Below are 21,343 nucleotides of genomic sequence, written 5' to 3' on the forward strand. Positions count from 1 at the left end.
GCAGGGCCCTGTGAGCACTTCATACAAAACGTGAGCTCGGCTTCAAACCGCAGCACAGGCTGGTTCAGGTGGGATTCCTCCTGCGTGCCGGGGGGTTGTGCATGCCCTCATCCACATTGTGAATTATTCTGAGTGATTCTCTCACTGCATTACCTTACAGACCGTCTGCCATGAAGCTTGAGCCGAGCCAGAGTTTTCCCCCCAGTCAAGGAAAGGGGCGAAAAGGTTATGGGTACTGTGTCCACACGGGCCCTCCTGAATAGACACCCTTGAGCAAGATGCCGTACCATACCGTTACTTAATGAGAAAAAAAAAAAATGTCAGGAATGAAACCAAAAGACCAAGTCCAGTCACATCCATCCGCATCACTCCCTCTATCCGTTACCAAAGGCCCCTATAACCCCCTGAGATGGGTACAAAAAAAATGCAAACAAAAGATATGGAATGGAATAAATCACAGTTTTGATAACCGCTTAATAAAAGGTTAAAAACGTGACAAGAAGGTCAAACGTTTTCAAGGCCTGTGTATTTTGTGAAAGTGCAGGGAAGACTTCAGAGGCTGAGAGATGGCAGCCCATAATGTCTGACCTCTCTGTACGTGCACAGGATCCTACCATCCTACCAACCAAGAGTGAACTGCCTGTAGGGCAACAGCCTCCCATTAATCCATTCACACACGGCTAGGTTCTGCTGTGGCATATGTTCTTTGTGATGTGAGGGCCATGTTCAGTGTGCTGGTATGCCAGGCAGCAATGCGTGATTGGCAGTTCCTGCCCGCTCAATCAACTTGATAATGTTGGAGTGGCTCAGAGTTGTATTTAAGTCATTTCCACCATGACTCACCGGTACCTGACTTCTGTATTTCATTCCAAGAAAAAAAAAAAAAAAAACATAATGAAATATAGTGCCATAACTGCATAGTGGAAGAACCATGTTTCCCTTCGACAATTGTCACTTTGTGTGAAACTTCAGGTTGTCAGCATTTGTCCAGTGACAATTTGGAGCATGAGGAAAAACTCCCTTTATTGCATTTATTGCAGAACAGCGAGGAAGTTATTGGATGCTGATTAAACTATGGCATTCAATCAAAACACACACACACACACACACACACAGAGCAGAGCCATCACACAGCCAAGGAGATAGACAAAAACACAAGTAACTTGGCCACACACACACACACACACACACACACACACACACACACACACACACACACACACACACACACACACACACACACACACACACACACACACACACACACACACACACACACACACACACACACACACACACACAATGACGAGTGGATCATAAAAAAATATGAAATTCCATTTCACTTTTCTTGGCGTAATATCAGCCTGTCCTTTGGCTCTCATGATGAATGTCACCCCCCCCCCCACACTTCCAGCCTGCCACACACACCAATCTGAAGAAGCTCTCACATTGATTTGGGGATCCAGACAGTTAGTGGATTTCCATCATCTAATGCTGTCCATGAGTCCTTGTCTTTTGTCCAGCTGCCTGAGCAACTGTCAGTCGATCCACACACACACGCACACACACACACACACACACACACACACACACACACACACACACAATCTCCCCAGGAGCCACCTTTCCCCAGGATGTCCTCTTCAGCTTGCATCATGATTTTAGTTGGCACTGTCCTTGGGAGTTTCCTGATTGGCCGTGCACGTGAGCGTGCACAATGCTGCCATGGGGAAGGGAGAGTTGCATCACTGTGTGTGTGTCTGAAATTTAAAGTATCTCGTCTCGTTTTCGGTTTAGAGATTATCCATACATTTGTCCTTCCAAATAAAACAAACACACAGGATTATTGATAAAAAAAGGAAAACGTTTTTTAATTATCATTCAGTGGGGAATTTTATTAAAACAGGAGGAATCACATCTATGTACAATTGCATGGAAACTATTCTCCTTTGTCACTCTGCAGGACGTGGCCTATCAGTAGTAGTCTTCTAGGTCAGCCTTTTCTGCCTGGTTCTGGATCTGCTGCTGCTTCTTGTACAGATCGGCAATCTACAGAGAGGTGAACAGAACCAGGGGAAGATATTACATGTTTTATTCACTCTGTCCCATTCCTTGATTGCATTTCGATACCCGTGACTGTTAGCCATAGTGTTCAATTAGCATTGTCGTTAGCAGTGTGTTGTTCCCCTTTAGTTTATGTTGCCGTTACCAACGTTTTTTTTAAGCTACTCTTTTCACCGAAAAAAAAGTCAGTAGCCTGTGATTAGCGAAACAGAGATTGAATCAGCAAACCGTAGCGTGAAGCATAAAGAGAACGGGCACTAACATAACACAAATCTTAATAAAAACGACGGTAAGACATGAAGGCGGAGTGAGATAAAGAGATGGTGACCGAGGAAAGAGAGAGTAACCACGACACCCCTCTCATTTCTTATCACGAGAGAGCGAGTGAGCGAGAGAGCGTGCGAGAGAGAGAGAGGGAAGAGGTATAATACTCGAGGCAAGAGGAGAGCCCGCAATAAAGTCAGGTCAGAGACAAAAAAATAAATATATTTAAAAAAAAAACACAGACGTGGGAAGGCCCGGGCTAAATATAGCCGTCTGATTATTCATATCCCCGGCTTTGAAGTCTCACTCTGTCCTCGCCCGCTTGACTCGGAAGTAGGAGCTTCGGTTCAAGCTAATCAAAGCTGCGGCGGCGGCGTTGATGCCATGGGGGTCTATGTGGCTACGCTTGGGCCCCCCGCATGCTATAATAGCACAGCTCCAGCTCGTCGCCGTGTTTAGAGAGATCCCCCTGGTCTCCGGGGAGCATCCGGAGCAGTGTTGCCAGATTGGGCTGGAAATCCGGCCCAATCTGGCAACACTGATCGGGAACCGCTCCGTATGTTTTTCGGGGGTTCATCCCCCACCCACCCCCCGCCTGCCGCTTTGGACTGAAAATGTGTGTTAATGTTTGCTGGAGCACGTTGTAGCTCAGCAGGGCTCAATTTGTAGCGCCGTAAAAGAAGGTGGCGTAGCCTAGCTGTCTGCGCCTGGTTTATTACCTTTTGGATAGCTAGATGCTACGTAGCCACTCCTCGCTTTCTACCCCCCCTTGGTTTATTATCATCTTCCGATAGCTGGATGCTACGTAGCCACTTCCAGCCGTCTTGAGCCTGGTTTATTAACTTCGGATAGCTAGACACAATGTAGCCATTCCTTAGCGGTCTACTCCTGGTTTAATAACTGCAGGTACCTAGATGCTACGCAAGCACCCCTATTTTTCTCCTCCTGGTTTATCACAGTGAGACAGCTGGACGCTACCTAGCCGCCCCTACCTTTCCGTTCCTGGTTTATTACCGTCAGCCATCGAGGCGTGGTCGTAGGACAGGCGTCGCTCGTGACACTGAATATGGGGACGCCCCTTTTAGGAATCAGGGCCCGGGAGCGTCGACTACCCTGTAATGTAGCTCGTTAGGTTTTGACAATGTCCTTTATTTTACTCATTTCCTTTTTTTCCCGATTTTATGTAAAGCCCTTTGAGCTGCAATTCCTGCTATATAAATAAAGCATCAGTTACATACCTTGTGAGGATAAGTCTAGGAACCACTTCTCCTGGTATAATACCTACAGATAGCTCGATGGCGCGTAGCATCCTCTAGCTTTCATACTTCTGCTGGATCATAACCCTTCAGAGAGGCACGGTTCGTAGTCCACCCCCCCGTTCCCCAGTAGATAAAAGGAGCATCCCTGTAATGAGTGTTATGAGCGACGCCCGTGTCTATCCTACGACAACGACGACTCGGTGAACGGCGTCCGTTGCTGCCGCACACGGCGGGAGGGACCGCGCGCAAAGAGCACCGTGGCCCACCTGTGAACTGTTGGTGGCGTCTTCGGGCTTCTTGTCGTCTCTGATCCGCAGGAACCGCGGGAAGCGAAGGGACACGCCCTTCTCTGGGTCCGCCTGGTGGCAGACAGACAGACAGTCAGACAGGCATGCAGGCAGGCAGGCGACCGAGAAGGAGAAGACGCGGGCGAGAGAGAGAGAGAGAGAGAGAGAGAGAGAGAGACAGACAGACAGGCCGAGGGACGGTCGAGGGGGGGAACCGAGGGAACAGGTGGAGAGGGGGGCGGAGAGTCATCAGACGGATGGAGGCGCGGCAAACGGGGGAAGACGCCGTGCTGGAGATGGGAGTGACAGGTGTGTGGGGGGGGGGGGGGAAACGGATGACAGACGAGAACGGAGACGTATACGAGGGGGGGGGGGGGGGTGGGTGGGGGGGTGATGAAGACGGATGGGGGAGGGAGACGGGACAGATGCAGATGGAGCGATAGAGGACAGCGGCGTGATGAACACAAGAGGCAGACGGAATGACAAGCGGACGACGGAGAAATGAGACGCGAGAGAGGGACGGGCGGAGAAAGAGGCACAATAAGGCTGGTGGGGGAAAGAGGGGGTACGACAGCAACGGCAGGTAGGAGTTGCACCGGAGTGTGCAAGTGCTCTGGAACACCCCCCCCCCCACCCCTCCTGCAGATATAAGCAGTTACGTGCACTAAAAGTCATTCCCGCAGGCCGCAGCCGGGAATATTCGGGGGCCCCTCACGCCGGCCCCTGCCAGGGGTCATAGCGGGTGGAGCGTTCCATTAAATCCCACCGTTTTTTTAACTCAGCCATTTATTAAATAACTGTCGTTAAGAGTCGCTAATTACACTCGTGATTTATGGAAGCGAGAGAGAGAAAGAAAGGAAGGACGGAAAAAAAAAAAAAGAATAATCATCCGAAACTGACCAATCCCATTCCGGCCTTGTAGACGGGGGACAGCGATAGGTCGGCGCACTTGACCTCCCACACCTGGACGGCGTCCAGCCACACGTCGGGCTCCGTGGATTGGTCGACGCGGTAGTAGGCCCGGGGCTTGGGCAGAATGTGTTCCTGTAGGGGGGGGTGGGGGGGAGGAGAAATGAGGGTCACAGTAGAACAAGGAGGGAAGGAAGGAAGGAGAAGATAAAAGAAAGGAGTGATGAATGAGACAGGGAGTGGGAGAGAATAAGATAACCATCCAGAAGGAAAGAATATTCCAAAATAAAGGAGGAGAGCAAGAGAGCGAGGAGGAGGAGGAGGAGGACAATAAACGTGGACAATGCGTTCTTTGAGCGCTGCGTGCGTCCCACATCCCTTGGGATAATTGAGCTCTCCGCCGCGCGCATTCACGACAAAACCGCGACCGCAGCCAAGTCCCGCATACCAAACTTTACCGCTGAAACAACTACCATTCTAGACGGTGGGGAAGAACATGGCAATGTTGCGGCAGCTGGGGGACAGGAAACCGAGGCTATGTGACACGTCAGTCTGCTGTGAACGCCCGCACCGTTATTGACCCAGGGTATTGTGGTCGTGTGGCCGTGTCCTAAACTCCGTTGACGGCGGCGAGATGCATTCAACTAACTAACTAACTAAAGATAGTTTTTTTCCTCCCATGGCCCCGTCCATTTGGCCAGCGTGTCAGGAGATTGCACTGGTTATGTCGGAGTGCGATGGGGCCGCTGGAGTGACCCTGGGAGGAGAGGACGCTGGACACGTCTTAAGAGGTCCTTCATCGTCACCGGCAACCACCACATCCTGCACCGTATTACACATCCGCAATATAAACCATTATCTATATATCAGCGCTTTTATGAGGAGCGCTTTGTGTTTTTTTCCGAGTCGACCCTCTTTCCTCCTACGACCAGCAAGTCGCCCACTGAAGAAGCGGGATCACTTTAAAGTAAGACAGACCGGAAAAATGTTCTTAATAAATAAATAAATAAATAAAGTGTGGCAGTGCTAGAGTGTACAATTATTTTATAATGGAGACGTTTGCGGACCCACATTGTGCTCTCTCCCTCACGGTGCATGCGTGTGCGCGTGCGTGCGTGCGTGTGTTTTAAGTCTTTGGACCTGCGGCGAAGCACAGGGAAGCATAGCAGGCCTGCTTCTTCACCCCCAACCCACACCCCCCATCCGCCCTCCACCCACCCACCAGCAGTACCACCACCCATCCCTTCCAGCCAGGAAGACTTTATTAGGAGGGGGGACTGCGAGGTGGGCCCCATTGTTGGGTTCCTGGGATGTCTCCAGCACCGTCGGCTTTAAGCATAAAGCCTGTGTGAACAGTGAGTCTTTGTAAAGAAATTATTATTTCCCATTACTAGATTTGTTTTGCGTGGGAGACAAACAGCGACAAGCAGGCAAGTTGTTGTTGCTGGTGTTGTTTTTCAAACAAATTGAATGATATGAGAGTTGGCGAATTGGAAATAATAAAACACACAACTAAACTTCAGAAGTGCATTCGTGTGCATTCATGGTGAAATTACTTCATGGCTTTGGATTAGAAGTAGCCTTATTGGCCACACCCCTGCACACACACACACACACACTCCCCCAGACACACACGCAATCTCCCCCAGACACACACGTCGTACCTTCAAGAACTTGTAATGCTGCTCTAGATCTTCATCCTTGAAGCCTGTCCCAATCTGAGGAAGACGAAGTGAGGATGTTAATAAAACACACACACACACAAACTGACACACAGTGAGACATGTCGTTGGCTGCAAACCGTGCAAATCCCAGAGTGCCCAAATGCTCAGTGTCTGAACTACCTCGCCTCAAGCGATGTATCACCTCTCAAAGACTTTAAACACCCCCCGCCTCCGACACACACACACACCCCAACGCTCACACAAAAAAACACAGAGCAAAGCAATTAAGACATGGAGGGTCTGATTGATGACAGGAGTCCCCGTCTCCCTACAGGCGGGCTCAAAGGCACTACGGTCACTGGCCACTCCTTTTGTTTCGAGTAGTGAAAGGCCCTTTACAGGAATTCCTGTCGTTCTGCAGAAGTTGCCTTTCTACCCCCAGGTCTGCACGCGGTCCGTTCTCTCCCGCAGGGAATCCGGACCGGGACCCATTTACCCCAACAATCGTTCATGTTTTTTTTATATATATATATATATATATATATATATATATATATATATATAGTCAAAGAAATTGCCAGAAATACACAGCGTGACATCATTTGAGAAAGCCTTGGAACGAAACGGAGGAAACAGAGACTCAATCTGAGATTTCTCTGACGTTTAAGGGCCCCAGCAACAAATAAGGACATCACCGAAGCACTGGGCCAGGGTGCCAGGGAAGGGGGGGGGGGGGGTTGGCATCAACGAATCGCACCACCCTGAACAATTAGTGGCCAGAGTTATCTGGAGAAGGGACGGAGGGGGATCTGTACCAGGTAGCATTGGCTAGCGTAGCGCCGTGGCACGCGGACAATACAGGACTTATCTTTCGCTACAGTCACGCTCCTAAGCCCCTCCTGCCCCGTGCAATCTAAGAAGGTCACACACACACACACACACACACACACACACACACACACACACACACACACACACACACACACACACACCTTGCAGACGGACTGGAACTCCTCCCCCTCATCGTCGTAGCAGGCCAGCAGGAAGCCGCCGTAGGTGCCGGTGCGCTTGCCTTTGCCCATGTAGGCTCCGATCACGCAGAGGTCCACCGTGTCCCCCACCCCGTCCAGGTAGTCCTTCTTCAGCTGCAGGGGGGAGGAGACACCAGGGGTCATAAACAGCCCCTCTGGGTTCATTCTGCTCATATCCACAGTGACCGACAATGATATTATGCAGTATTTCTGCATTGCCACATTTGGTCGATCACCGTATTTCAACGATTTTACTATGCTGGAATCACTGATATGGAACCTTCTTCCTCAGAGTACCAGGAAGCCCCCCCCCCCCCCCCCTCCACTAAAATATTTTATGTGGGGAACCCTGAAACCGTTGATCTGATATTTCACAAAGGCTTTGGTCTAAAAATGTATAAGTTTTACAGACAGTTCAAGTCGCCCTCAATGGGACGTTGTTGGCGAACGCGGCCCTTTATTTATCCGGGCTCCTTTGACTGTAAAATGCCACGTCGTCACTTCTTACCCAAAGTTTCACTCCGAGTTTCCGTTTGACTTTTCTGAGCGCGGTTGAAAATAATCCTATCTGGGGCTGCCGGTCTGCGCCTTATTAAAAGGTTAAATGCAAAGTTCCTCCGCGTGAACGGCCCGCGCCACATCGCTGCATTAGAACAAATGTTCACAAACAATGCAAATTAAATGTCATTTGCACTGGCTGATACACACAGAGTCCCATACTCACGTGTGACAATAAGTCCACAGTATGCCCTTTCCCCATGCTTTGCTGTGTGTGTGTCTGTCTGTGTGCGTGTCTGTCTGTCTGTGTGCGTGTCTGTGTGCGTGTCTGTGTGTGTGTGTGCGTGTGTAGATTAAGATTAAGAGAGTGCATGAGTAGTATAAAACCACTGAGTGTGTGAGCATCACAGGTGAATTGTGGGCTTCGCATTGTGCCGTTTTGAATGGACATGCTTAATGAGGTTTTTGTCGGTGTGGCATGAGTGGACAAATGAATCAGACCTTTCTCTAGAATCACGCTTTTGTATCTGTGTGTAGGAGGATAGTGCATTTCAACCATCGCTGCTCTACTTTGAATGTGTTTGGGAGTGTGTGCGCACGCCTAAACACACGTGTTCGTGCGTGTATGTGTGTTTGGCCGTGCGTTTATGTGTGTTTGGGCGTGCGTGCGTGTATGTGTGTTTGGCCGTGAGTGTATGTGTGTTTAGGCGTGCGTACGTGTATGTGTGTTTGGGTGTGCATGTGTGTATGTGTGTTTGGGCGTGCGTACGTGTATGTGTATTTGGGCGTGCGTGCGTGCGTGTATGTGTGTTTGGGCGTGCGTGTGTGTATGTGTGTTTGGGCGTGCGTGTGTGTATGTGTGTTTGGGCGTGCGTGTGTGTATGTGTGTTTGGGCGTGCGTGTGTGTATGTGTGTTTGGGCGTGCGTGCGTGCGTGTGTCCTCATTCACTCTTCTCCCTGCAATAGGGTGGGGAGCATACGCAACAAAAAGCCCCATCCCGACAACGTGTAAACGCCTCTTAATCCTCTGCCGAGGGTCTCAGGGGGGGGGGTGAGCGTAGCGTTTGGCTTCCACGTTTGTTGACTGTTGATTCAGAGGAGCCCAGGGCATCGTCACCCCCCCCCCCCAGGCTCAACAAACACAGGGGCAGCACTGCCACACACTCCACCAGTCAGGACCGGCTCGCAGGTTGGCTGACACAACCTCAAGAGTGGGGGGTTTCAGGAGGGTGTTTTGAAGTAGATGTGATGTTTTTTTGGGGGGGTGGGTTATGTTGGGGTATTACGCGGATGCACATGTAGAGACAACGTGAGGCGCCCCCCCCCCAGTCCCCCCCTGTCCCCCGTGCACGCTGTGGTACTTAACAGGTAGGAGCAGTGTGATTTGATTGTGTAGTCACGCTCGTCAGCCACGTGTTGGCCCCGGCGCGGGTCTCTCTATGAAGTGCCGTCAGCTGGAGAACGCGGCGATGATTAGATCGGGTCGGAATATATAACGAACGATAACTTTCCTGCCATGCTTTGCCGAACAGGTGAGTAATGCGATGTGAAGAGTCAGCTTTCATTTCGCCGTTCGGATTTTAAATTGAGAACACGAGCGCTAGTCGTGCTATTAACCTTCGTGGGCAAGACATGGTTCTGTTGAATGTTACAAATGGTTTTGTTTTGTAGCGAAATTAGAGGAGATTGACTCTGAGTAGAGATGCAAACATTTAAAAACGTGTAAAAATATATTAAAAAAATAGATATACAATGTGTGAATCCCACATGCGGCATTAGCAGTTGTTTCGGGCTGTCTGTTCCTACCTTGAGCCAGTTGTGAGAGCGCTTGGCGATTTCATAAGTGGCATCCTTTTCTAGAGTCTTCACCATCAAACCCTCGCAGGAATCTGAATGAGGACACACACACACATTATACAACACACAACTTCAACTGAACAGAAAGGAAATGAACAGATTAGGTTTCAGATATGTGGCGAGTCTGTCTTGACCGCACACTCCATCCATCTCTCCATCCCACACACACACACACACACACATGGACACAATTCGCCAAAGTGACAATCACAAAATGCAAGTTGAAATACAGAAAAAAAAAAGAACGCACACACAATCATGCACAGAGCGAAGAGAGATTTAGGGAGAAATGGAAACAAAGAAACAAACATTCACACAAATAACAGACAACCACCAATCTCACACACACACACACACACACACACACACACACACACACACACACACACACACACACACACACACACACACACACACACACACACACACACACACACACACACACACACACACACACACACACACACACACACACTTTTCTGTGAAAATTAAAAGTGATGCAGCTTCAAACTTGTCGGTAGTGGCGGGCATCGTCTGCTGTGCATCAGGGCGTCGAGGTTTGCTACGCAGAAGTGAGTTCTTATCATCTATCCTCCGCCCCACCCCCCCCCCCCAGGTGACAGCCCCTGCAGCCCGCCAGATGACTAGAGGGTCTCGGTGCGATTCCGGTCGAGACCATGAATGAACCACGCCCGCCGGGCGGAGAAGGTGTCGACGCAACTTCTCCGCCCGCAGGCGTGGTTCGTTCATCAGCCACTTCCTCTCGGCGCTGCGAGCGTGGATGTTGCGATAGAGGGGCGGGGGGGTGGTTGGGGTCTCCTCCACACCCACCTTTCACAGACTGCTCCAGGAACTCGCCGATGGCCTCTGTGTTGTCCGAGTCGATGTAGCGGGCGAACATGAACTCCCCCTCCGTCTCGGAGAAGCTCTCCTTCAGCAGGGCCCGGCGCCGGGACAGAGGCTGGCGCACTAGGGACTGGACGCACACACACACACACACACACACACACACACACACACACACACACACACACACACACACACACACACACACACACACACACACACACACACACACACACACACACACACACACACAATTATAATCATTTTCTCATCATGGCTCCAAGCATCCTAATCATTATGGCCAAATGCTTAGTGACCCCCACACACACACACACACACTCTTGTTGACAACAATCCCAAGACACACGCATGCGCACAGACAGTGCAGTGAGCAAATCGAGGTAACTACAGGCTCATGTCGCTTCCGAATGAACACATAAACTCATAACAACACACACACCGACACGGCAGAGTGGAAGGGAGACGAGGAAGAATGATCCGGTTACGCCTCCTCCTCCTCCTCCTCAGTGCAGCAGTGTTTGGACACCAATAGCAGCACTAGGCATGCTGCCGGGCCAGGACAAGACGTGACAGGCGGGACCAGACAGACAGACAGACAGACGCCGGCGAGAGGAGTGTCCTGCTGACAAGAGGGGGGGAAACTCCAGCCAATCAGAGCGGAGGAGACGGCTCTTACCTCGCCGTTGAGGTACAGCAGGTCGAAGGCGTAGACGCACACCTGGACCTTGATCTCTGAGGCATCCACGTCCTGTGGAGGCACACACACCTTTATTATTAGGAAAAAAAGAACACCCAAGCACGCACACAAAAATATGTCTTCATTAAGCTCCTTATTTTTTATAATGCACTGCACACCCCCCTACCTACTCTAAAGATTAAGACTAAGGTTTCTCACACACACACACAGAGCAATTAATTAAAAGCATTCTTTCGCCCCTCCCATCTTCCTCCATTGCTCTCTCTACCCTGCCCGCCGCCCCCCCCCCCCCCCCCCCCCCCCTTCATATCTTCAGCCTCCACTCTCTCTCTCATCTCATCTCCTCCTCGTCCCTGCGTCACTTTACCCCTCCCTCTCAAATTGTTATTCCACATTCCGACAGACGTTGTCTCCATTACGACCGCGAGCGAACGCCACGGCGGTTCGGACGCGGTGCGGCGGCGGAGGCTGGCGACCAGGGCCTCCGACGCAGTGTGTCCGTACCGACGTCCGTCCGTCCCTCCAGCCCCTCCCAAACAGATTTTTATATAATCATAATCCCCTCCTCCACTGTTTAGCTCCCTCGTTATATCCATACAGACAATCACACACACACACACACACACCCCCCCCCACCACACCTGCCGCCCGCGGTCTATCTCAGTGTTCATCAATCATCCGTCTCAAACTTCCGCCATCTGTCCGATCTGAGTCGCAGCGTGTACTTTCCACCCGTACACAGAACCTCTGTGTATGTCTCCCGCTCGTCCACCTGTCCGCCCCCCCGGAGGTACCTTTCTCTTGCGGGTGGTGAGGACCTGGAAGGGCTGGATCTGCTTCTTCTCCCGGTCCCAGGCCACCGCCTCAGAGTCCAGCACGCAAGACACCACAGAGTCCTTCTTCACCTGGTCGGGACGGGAGAGGGAGTGTCGGTTTGTGTGCATGGGGAGCACGTTTGGGCGTCTGTGTTTGTGAGAGTTGACCGAGTGGTTGTTTGTGTATATTGAGAGCATGGTTGTGCGTTGGTGTTTATGAGAGAGAGTGAGTGTGTGTGTGTGTGTTTGTGTACGTTGAGAGCACGTTTGTGCGTTTGTGTTAATGAGCTTGAGTGAGTGTTTGTGTATATTGAGAGCATGTTTGTGCATTTGTGTTTGAGAGCGAGTGAGTGTTTGTGTATATTAAGAGCACGTTTGGGCATTTGTGTCTATGAGAGTTGATTGAGTGTTTGTTTGTGTATATTGAGAGCATGTTTATGCGCTTGTGTTTATGAGAGTGAGTGAGTGTGTGTTGATGTGTTGAAAGACAGTGTGTGTGTTTGTCAAGAAAGTGTGTGTGTTTTCCTGAGTGCGTCAGGAGGGGATAGGGTCGTTTATGCTGCGGGCTGCAGGATTATGAAAAAAAATAAAAGATAATTGCGATTATTTTTGCCCGTTAATGTGATTGCGATCACTTATTGCGATTATCGATTACAATCCAGATTTTGATTTATCTGCAATCCATGGTGCAGGTGAAGGTAAACTCAAGGTGATAATGAAGCAACACGGCAGCTCACAGGCAGATTATAATGTGGCTTTAGGAACATAAACAAACCGCTTCACCAGAGACAGTGGTGCTCAGTCTCTGAGGCTCCTCAGGGTATCTCAACTGTTTGACGAGAGAGGCCAGGGAGAAAACGCGAGCGAGTGACTGAGCAAACCAAGAGGCAAATGAGAGACGATGGAGGCAAGCAGACCCAAGATAAACACGCGCAGCTAGCCCAAACTTAATTTGAGTACATTAGCATTTGAGACGGGACGCATTAAGCGACCCAGAGCAGACGAGTGAGGGCAGAAAGAAGAATGGAGTGGAATGGAAATAAGAAGAAGCAGAATAACGGACAGGGGCATGGGCAGAGGTAGGGAGACAGCTGAGCCACGGGAGACGAGGACTACAAAGCAAAAAAAAAAAAAGAAAAGCGTAAAAGGAAGAACAAAAAAAACAGACGAGACAGAAGAACAGACTTTGACAGACAAAGGAATAGACAGAAAAGAAAACGCGAGACGTAGAGACGGAAAGTGCAGGACATGCATGGACTCGTGAGCACGTGATACAGGGGAGCGATTTGGCCGTGTGTGTGTGTGTGTGTGTGTGTGTGTGTGAGAGAGAGAGATCAGTTCAGTGAGAGAGCAGACTGGAGTGTGTGAGTGGGCACTACAGGGGAATTCAGGACAACCAGCGGCTGCACCCCACCCCACCTGCCTCACCAGTGCCCTTTTGACAACAACACTAGCGCCGCCCCACACACACACACACACACACACACACACACACACACACACACACACACACACACACACACACACACACACACACACACACACACACACACACACACACACACACACACACACACACGATCCAGCTGGGCCGGCTCTCAGGCGGGTACCTTGGGAATGCGTGCGATGATGTCGGGGTACTTGCTGGTGTTGTCCTCCTGGTTACGGCTGAATACCCGCACCTCGCCGTTCTCCAGGATATGGATCTGTTCCCGGGGGGGGGGGATGGATTTTTGGATGAGAAAAGGTCGGACACACACACACACACACACACACCTGAGTGTCACCAGGCCAAGCATTCAAAACCATGTTCTAAATGTAAATGTAAAATAGCAATTTGCTCCGTCATTGAGTGAGGCGATGAGCACTCCGCCGCTGTGGAAGCCATCAAGGACGCTTGCATTAGGCCAAATTATTGCCAAGGGAGGGACGTTTCCTTTCATTTTTAAATTGAAGACCCACAATTTGTTGTCTGGATGACACACAGATTCGAAGGTCGTCAATCAAAACACACACACACTTTTCGGTGGTGTGGCTGTAATGTTGAAAATACAGTCACCACCAGAGACACACTGAAGACGGTTTAATTAAGCAGCGAGCCACGAGTCCCCCTGGTGGCGGCGTGGAGTCACGACCACTGCAGTGTAGACCACAGGGAGTCAGAAAAGTACGTCACCCTTCTTTGCTCAAACCCCCCCTCCCCCCTCCCTTCCTACATGCTGTTTCTCTGTCACACTCTCACTCCCTCCCTCCCTCCCTCCCTCGCAACAACCTCACCACATGCATTACCCTCTCTACATCCCCCCCACCCCACCCTTTCAATTCATTTCAGTTCAAAGACACCCAATTGGCATGACTGTAGCAGAATTAACAACGCCAGTGGGGATCCAGTCTAGTGGCGCTGTATTGACCCGCCTCTCTGCCTCTGTCCACAACTGTCCTTCTCTTTGTTGCTTTAATTCCTCCTTCTCTTCCACTCCTCTCTGCCGTCTTACTAAAGACAGACAGGCAGCAGGCAGGCAGGCAGGCAGACACACACACACACACAGCGTTCCAATAGGAGAGGCAGCCTGCTCTAACCTCAACAGCCTGAAGCGAACGCAGTGCTTTTACCCTCTCTTGGAGGCAGAGGCGGGCGTCAGTGCACGCACACACACACGGCAGAAGCTTAAGTGATCATTTATACAGCAGAAGAGGCACACACACATATGCATCTAAACACACACACACACACACACACACACACACACACACACACACACACACACACACACACACACACACACACACACACACACACACACACACACACACACACACACACACACACCCGAAAGGCCAATGCATATAAAATTCAGCAGGCATATGTTGGGTGACAAACCAAAATAAATACAACAAAGATGAGAAAAACAAAGTCTCGCCAACGTCCGTCTGTGCGCACGCACACACACACACCTGAGCACGCTCGCCGTCATATTTGTACTCGCAGGTGAACGCCGCCTCGTCAAATCTCTTCATGACCTCTCCGACCCCCTTGGTGGGGTGCGCTAGCATGGGCCTCAGGGGCACACCTGGAGGGGGAGAGTGATGGAAGACGGCGGCCTTATGGTCACAACACGGGCACAGGGCGAAGCTCAGGCACACAGACGAGAACATTGTAGATCTCCAACCAGCAGGCCTCGACCCGGGAGCTCATGCATTTTTCATGGCCTTGCAAACGGTTAAGAAAATGGTTCGGTTGTGTGCCAAAGTAACAAAGGAGAAAAAAAGAACTTCGACAACAAAATCGTTCTTAGCTTTAAATCGGGACAAACTGCTTTTGTATGCGGAGTAGCAGCAGCAACAGAACGCACCTGTTTTGTGTGTGTGTGTGTGTGTGTGTGTGTGTGTGTGTGTGTGTGTGTGTGTGTGTGTGTGTGTGTGTGTGTGTGTGTGTGTGTGTGTGTGTGTGTGTGTGTGTGTCAACACAGGGCTTTTTGCAGTTTTTATGATGCATCGGCATTTAAAATACAATTTTGCCGCGGAAACTGTACATTTTTGGGCAAAGCTATGGCGGGACTCGAATAGCCGGAACTCATTCATATTCAATCTTTAATAACTTTTTATTGAAATATAACGGTCACCCCGGGGCCTCGCAAAAAAAAAAAAAAAACGGATATGAAGATGAACTAGCCACAGAGATTCTAAAAACTTTATTGGCCATGGATGACGTTAATGAAATCACATTTCTTCCCGTGGAAGGGTGACGGTTCTCTGTGCCGGCCCCCCACCGCAGAGCACCTGGAGGGCCGTTAGAGGGGCCACATGGTCGGGTCTTCCTCACAGTGCTCATTGCTGCCGCATCGCTCCAACACAGCTACCGCAAGTTTGTTGCATTAGATTCAAAATCTTTTTTTGCAGACCCACACGCGATTTTTAGACTTCCCCCAGGCTATTCTGTGCAGCAACGCTTCTATTTAAAGAGAAGAAGGCGTGATATAATAGAAGAATGTATGGATACATATTCGAGTGGTCATAGGGCAGTTTGGCTCAGAGAGCGCTCACTGACCGGTAGGACCTAAAATGTTCCGCCTGCTTGCAGATACGTGATGCAGCGGGGGCAGAGGAGTGGTGCTTTGTCACAACATGACTTGAAATTAACAATTCAAACCCATTTTTTCAAGCAGGCATTTGGATAATTGCCCGTGTTCCACTACCCCGGGGCCTGTGTGGATATAGCAGGTGCTATCCCAGTTTTCTAAAAAAAGAAATGCATAACGAGGAGACAATCCCTTTCCTCGTTCCTTCTTTAATTGGAGGGTAAATGGCTATGCACCCCCTACTGTGAATTCACAATTACCCTCCTTTGTGTCGCAATTTGCCAGCCTACCTGGGGTAAGCCTGCAGTGATTGGCCAGCCTACCTGGGGTTAGCTTGCAGTGATTGGGCAGCTCGTCAATTCCCTCCTTGAGCAGCACTGGCAGAATGACATCATAATTGGGCATCTCGCTGAGGAAGAAAGAGAGAGCGGGATTAAGGCACATGTTATAAAAAAAAAGAGAAAGACGAGGATGAATCTCCTATGCTGGTAGAAACCAAAAGTGTACTAGTTACCAGTAGGTCTGCTTCAGAATGAGACTCTTCTCCTCCAGCCAAGTCCTGCGGCTCTCTGTGCTCATTCCCTTGCCGGCGTCGAGCACGGCGGGGGGGAAATCTGAAAAATGCATTCATAAACACAATGAATATCTCCTAATAAGAGCCAGCTCACACCCCGCCCACTCACTCACAGCATCAATGCAACGACCACTTCTGCATTGAACGTTGCGCTCTGTGACGTCGCTGGGACCGCCGTACACAACGAGGACTGTTATGAGGGGCCCGACGGGGGGTCCCACGGTAACACGCGTGTGCGGTACTTGCCCTTGTTGATTGATACGGCGTACGGAGCTCGTTAGGAGCCATTCCGTGTTCCATTCATTTTAACCTGATGAATTAATTATCGTTTGCTCCAACGATAATAAACCGGTCGAATTTACCTCGATTAAGAAGCCGCACCTGGCCGCAATAAAGAATGAGAATGCATTTTTAAAAATTTAAACGCAGTTTTCGCTTTTAATGTGCTCCCGCTTCACCTGGATCAATTATCCGGATGGGGAGGGGGTGGTGTGGGGGGGGGGGGGGGGTTCGGGGCTCGGTACTAGCCGCCGCCACGCAGCTTTTTAATGGGAACACGTCGTTAATTAACCTACCTGCTTAAATAAACGGATGAAAAAGAAAAGGATAAAAAAAAAATAAAAAAGAGAAACATTTCCCCGACAAGACCGCGGATCAATGTAAATTTTCCGGTGGAGTCTGTGGTCTGGCTGACCCTAATTAAAGCGGCGCGCTGTCTGTGAATAAGATACGCATGCTAATTAATCAGCGCTTGGGCTCATTGTGCGGCGGCGGCTGCCCTCCGCGTTCGCCTGCTCTGGTTTGAGAAGCCGTTTTCCGACTGCAGGAAGAAAGACGGCGGAGTGGGAATGGGGGGTGGGGGGGGTGGTGGGATGGGCCGACCCGGGCTGTTTAGCATTCCGGGATAACAACAACAACAACCCAAGACACACACACCCACCCACACCCACCCACTTCAGCGGCCCGGGGGCGATTTGGCATTATGCACACGGCTTCGCCTTGGCTCCGCTGTGGCCGCTGATCGTCATGATGGCCCATGCCTCCGCGTCGGCCCCCCCGTCACACAAACGCTTCGGAAATGACTCGAAAGAGAGAGCGACCTCGACATGGACCCTACCCACTTGGTGCGTGTTGGAGGGTGGGCGGTATGGGGGGGGGGGGGGGGGGGGAGGTGGTGGGTCTGACCTTGGCCCGGGGGCGTGAGGCACACGGCTTGGTTGAGGGCGGCCAGGACACTCTGCTCCGCCAGGCCGATCCTCAGCTTCCCGGCCAGGGACCTGGGCGCACACACGGAAAGGTGAGGTGCAGCACACACACACAAAAAGGCATGCGTAGAGAAAGAAAGGGAGACGGAAAGGTGTGTGCGCACGCGCGCACACACACACACACACACACACACACACACACACACACACACACACACACACACACACACACACACACACACACACACACACACACAAACAAACACAAAAGGTATGTGTAGAGAAAGAAAGGGAGACGGAAAGGTGTGCACACACACACAAAAACGGAAGTAGTGCCAAACCCTGACATTTCTAAAACTGGTACCCATGACAACGCTGTATGCTTGAGCGGTGGGCAGACTTGGGAACAGACGTGAGAGGAAGGCATTAGGTTAGCAGCGGACTCCTTGTGGGAGAGTGTGTGGTTGGCCTGTCAAGAAATCTAAGATTTGCTGGCATGTTGGAAGGCATATGTGGTTTTAAGTGTATGTGAATGCTTGGAAATGCAGTGGAGTAAGACTGTGTTCATACATGTGCGCACGTGTACGTGTGCGCGCACGTGTACGTGTGCACACACATGTACGTTACCTGACTATGTAGCGGGCTTCTGAGAAGCGACACGCCACAAAGAGGCCTTTGATGATGTCGATTTTCTTATTCATGGCCTGCGGTCGCCGGGAGGAAATTGAGATTTTAAAGAAGTGGGGGGGGGGGGTGGGGGGGGGGGGGGGAGAGAGAGGAGAGCGAGAGACAGAAAAGGAGAATGCACAGCGTGAGTGTTTTGTGTGCCACACCGGCAAGAACAGATTTCCACGTTCAACTGAGTTCAAATAAATTAGTGACAAAAAAACAAAACAGCCGAGGAATGTACATATGGTGACACCCCCGGAGGAATTACACAAACAAATATGTACCCCCCCCCCACCCTCTTAACGCCGCTACTGGGCACATTCCGTCAGACTGACGGCCAGCTACTTCCCCCTGAGTAAATCAAGCCATTATATCCTCACCAACCGCAATCCTTTTTCCTCTCCTTGACAAACATAACAAAAACTCCCAACGGAACTTCAAATGAAACCCGTTTCATGTCGGTACCCACCGAGTTCCCGCTCATACTGGCGATCTCCTTCAGTTTGGCGAACACGCCCCCCGCCGTCAGATTTGCCGGCTGGAACATGATGCGCTGGTTGCTACGGGAACTCTCCGCCACCAGGCCCAGGTCGCCCTTCTCCTGCGCCTCCGCCTTGATTTTGTCCAACTGTCTCCCTGACAACGACCGGTTCCCGAGAGATTGGGTAAACACGCGGCGGCCCGGCAGATTGCGAGCAAGAGGACGGTGATTGGCAATTAAGGCCAGGTAGGTAGAGGGGTGTGTGTGTGTGTGTGTGTGTGTGTGTGTGTGTGTGTGTGTGTGTGTGTGTGTGTGTGTGTGTGTGTGTGGGTGTGTATTGAGCAAGAGAGAGAGCGAGACTGAGATCTGAATGAATGTGACTGAATGAATGAATGAGGCATGTCGGCTTATTGGTACAGCTATCTGCAGGTGTGTGTGCGCGTGTTTGTGTGCGCGCATATTACCGGTTGCTTGGGCGACGGCTTTCATCAGGACCGTGTCGCCCACCCCCAGCTCCATGCCCAGGTAGGCGGGGCCCAGCTGATTCAGACACAGGTACACGCAGCACAGCAGGTCATCTGGAACAACACACACACACACACACACACACACACACACTCAACACAGGCCGTTTCTCCACTTCAATCCTGTGCCTGATCAACATAATCAAACTCTGAAGGAGACAAAATAAGGACTCTAATAATACACATAACGCATGTACATACATCACTCCAGAAAGCGACGGGTCCACCATTGAGAGAACGTGATCAAACATGTCAAGTTCCCTATTTAAGAGAGCGGGGCGACGGCCGGCCCGGCCGTTCATTCTCAGCCAACCAGGACGCTGCTCTGGTCCAAGGGAGACATGGGGGTCCTTCTCCACCATATTACCTTGAATAACGACTTCCCATCGCTCTGGAAGGCAGCTCTATCTATTCATTTAGATCTCCTTTTTTTATGACTTGGGAGTGGCGGGGCGGTGGTTGGAGGGGGGTTTCTTTACCTGGGGAGAGGAGCAGCACGGAGCGCAGCAGATTGGACAGCGTCTCAATGTTCCTCAGCCTGAGAGAGAGCGAGAGAGAGCGAGAGCGATATGACTACACCATAATGACGTATATCTTCACACATTTCATTTTCCTTGACAACCCTAATTAAAATGCCCCCAACTTTTCTGTGATATTATAGTCCTAGTCAAGCGCTTTGCACCATTTTTAGATTTTTTTATTGTGTGCTATTTTTTCGACCCTTCAATTTGCATCGTATTCTCGAATCTTTTCCTGTATTGGCAGCATAAATGTCTGTTATCCATGCCAATTTAGAGCCTTCAATCGTGAGAGGGAGCGGCGCGCAGCGAGAGCAGGAACCGATCAGATCACTTACAGAGAGAGAGAGTGAGAGCGACAGAGAGACAGAGAGAGATAGAGAGGGAGAGAGAGGGAGAGAGACTATGGAAGGGCCGGCTAACTTTGTTTTGAAGCCATCATCGTGGAGGGAGATGAGTAAGTGCAGGGGCACGGGGGAGAGGGTGTGTGGAGGGGGGGGGGGGGGGGGTGAGTGGTGGTGTGGGAGAGGAAATGAGATTTGTCTGGGAGGAGGATGCGGGCAGACAGGAAACCCGAGCCGCTTCAAAGTGTGTTTGGCGAGTTCGTTTTTGGACGCACTGTATATTAGACATATGTATCTGAATACATATCCCTTTCTCAATTAGTGGGGTGGGTTGGGTGAGGGGGGGGGGGGGGGGTGGTTGAAGGGGAGGTGGAGGAGGTAACACAAGAGGCTACGGTTCCTCCTCTGATCCCCTTTGAAGTAATTGGGTTTGCATCACCATGACGTCTCGTTAACGCAGCACAGACGTCTGACCCCTCGGTGAGGCCCACGCCTGCACTTTAAAAACGCCGGGAGCGACGCCAAACGCACAAATGGCCCCCGCAGGGAAGCGATTACATTACGTTTGGACCCATGACCCCGAGATGGGCAAATGGAAGAAGAAGAAGAAGAAGAGTGAACTTTTCTTTGTTTAATTCAACTTTAACCTCCACTTACCGGCCAGAGTCCTCTTCGATCCTCTCAAAGGTCCGCGCCACGGCCAAATACGGCACCCTGAGAGGGAAAAGGGATGAAAA

The 21,343-nt window shown here is 50.7% G+C and overlaps 1 protein-coding gene across 1 annotated transcript in view; it reads right to left on the minus strand.

Moving 5' to 3' along the window:
- Positions 1-1,858: 1,858 nt before the first annotated feature.
- Positions 1,859-21,343, minus strand: part of lig1 (ligase I, DNA, ATP-dependent) — a 34,375-nt gene continuing 14,890 nt past the window's right edge. The window contains exons 9-27 of the mRNA XM_084481188.1: positions 21,264-21,320; positions 20,224-20,282; positions 19,685-19,798; positions 19,209-19,375; positions 18,698-18,774; positions 18,051-18,142; positions 16,806-16,905; positions 16,615-16,700; positions 15,168-15,283; positions 13,823-13,918; positions 12,192-12,302; positions 11,377-11,448; positions 10,665-10,809; positions 9,783-9,865; positions 7,440-7,592; positions 6,448-6,501; positions 4,775-4,918; positions 3,854-3,946; positions 1,859-2,049 (exon numbers count right to left, since the gene is read on the minus strand). Of these exons, the coding sequence (XP_084337314.1) occupies positions 1,975-2,049; positions 3,854-3,946; positions 4,775-4,918; positions 6,448-6,501; positions 7,440-7,592; positions 9,783-9,865; positions 10,665-10,809; positions 11,377-11,448; positions 12,192-12,302; positions 13,823-13,918; positions 15,168-15,283; positions 16,615-16,700; positions 16,806-16,905; positions 18,051-18,142; positions 18,698-18,774; positions 19,209-19,375; positions 19,685-19,798; positions 20,224-20,282; positions 21,264-21,320 (1,894 nt within the window). The 3' untranslated portion in view covers positions 1,859-1,974. The remainder of the gene's footprint in view (positions 2,050-3,853; positions 3,947-4,774; positions 4,919-6,447; positions 6,502-7,439; positions 7,593-9,782; positions 9,866-10,664; positions 10,810-11,376; positions 11,449-12,191; positions 12,303-13,822; positions 13,919-15,167; positions 15,284-16,614; positions 16,701-16,805; positions 16,906-18,050; positions 18,143-18,697; positions 18,775-19,208; positions 19,376-19,684; positions 19,799-20,223; positions 20,283-21,263; positions 21,321-21,343) is intronic.

The sequence above is a fragment of the Micromesistius poutassou genome (assembly GCF_964030765.1).
Source record: "Micromesistius poutassou genome assembly, chromosome: 16".
In the NCBI taxonomy this organism is placed as follows: Eukaryota; Metazoa; Chordata; class Actinopteri; order Gadiformes; family Gadidae; genus Micromesistius; species Micromesistius poutassou.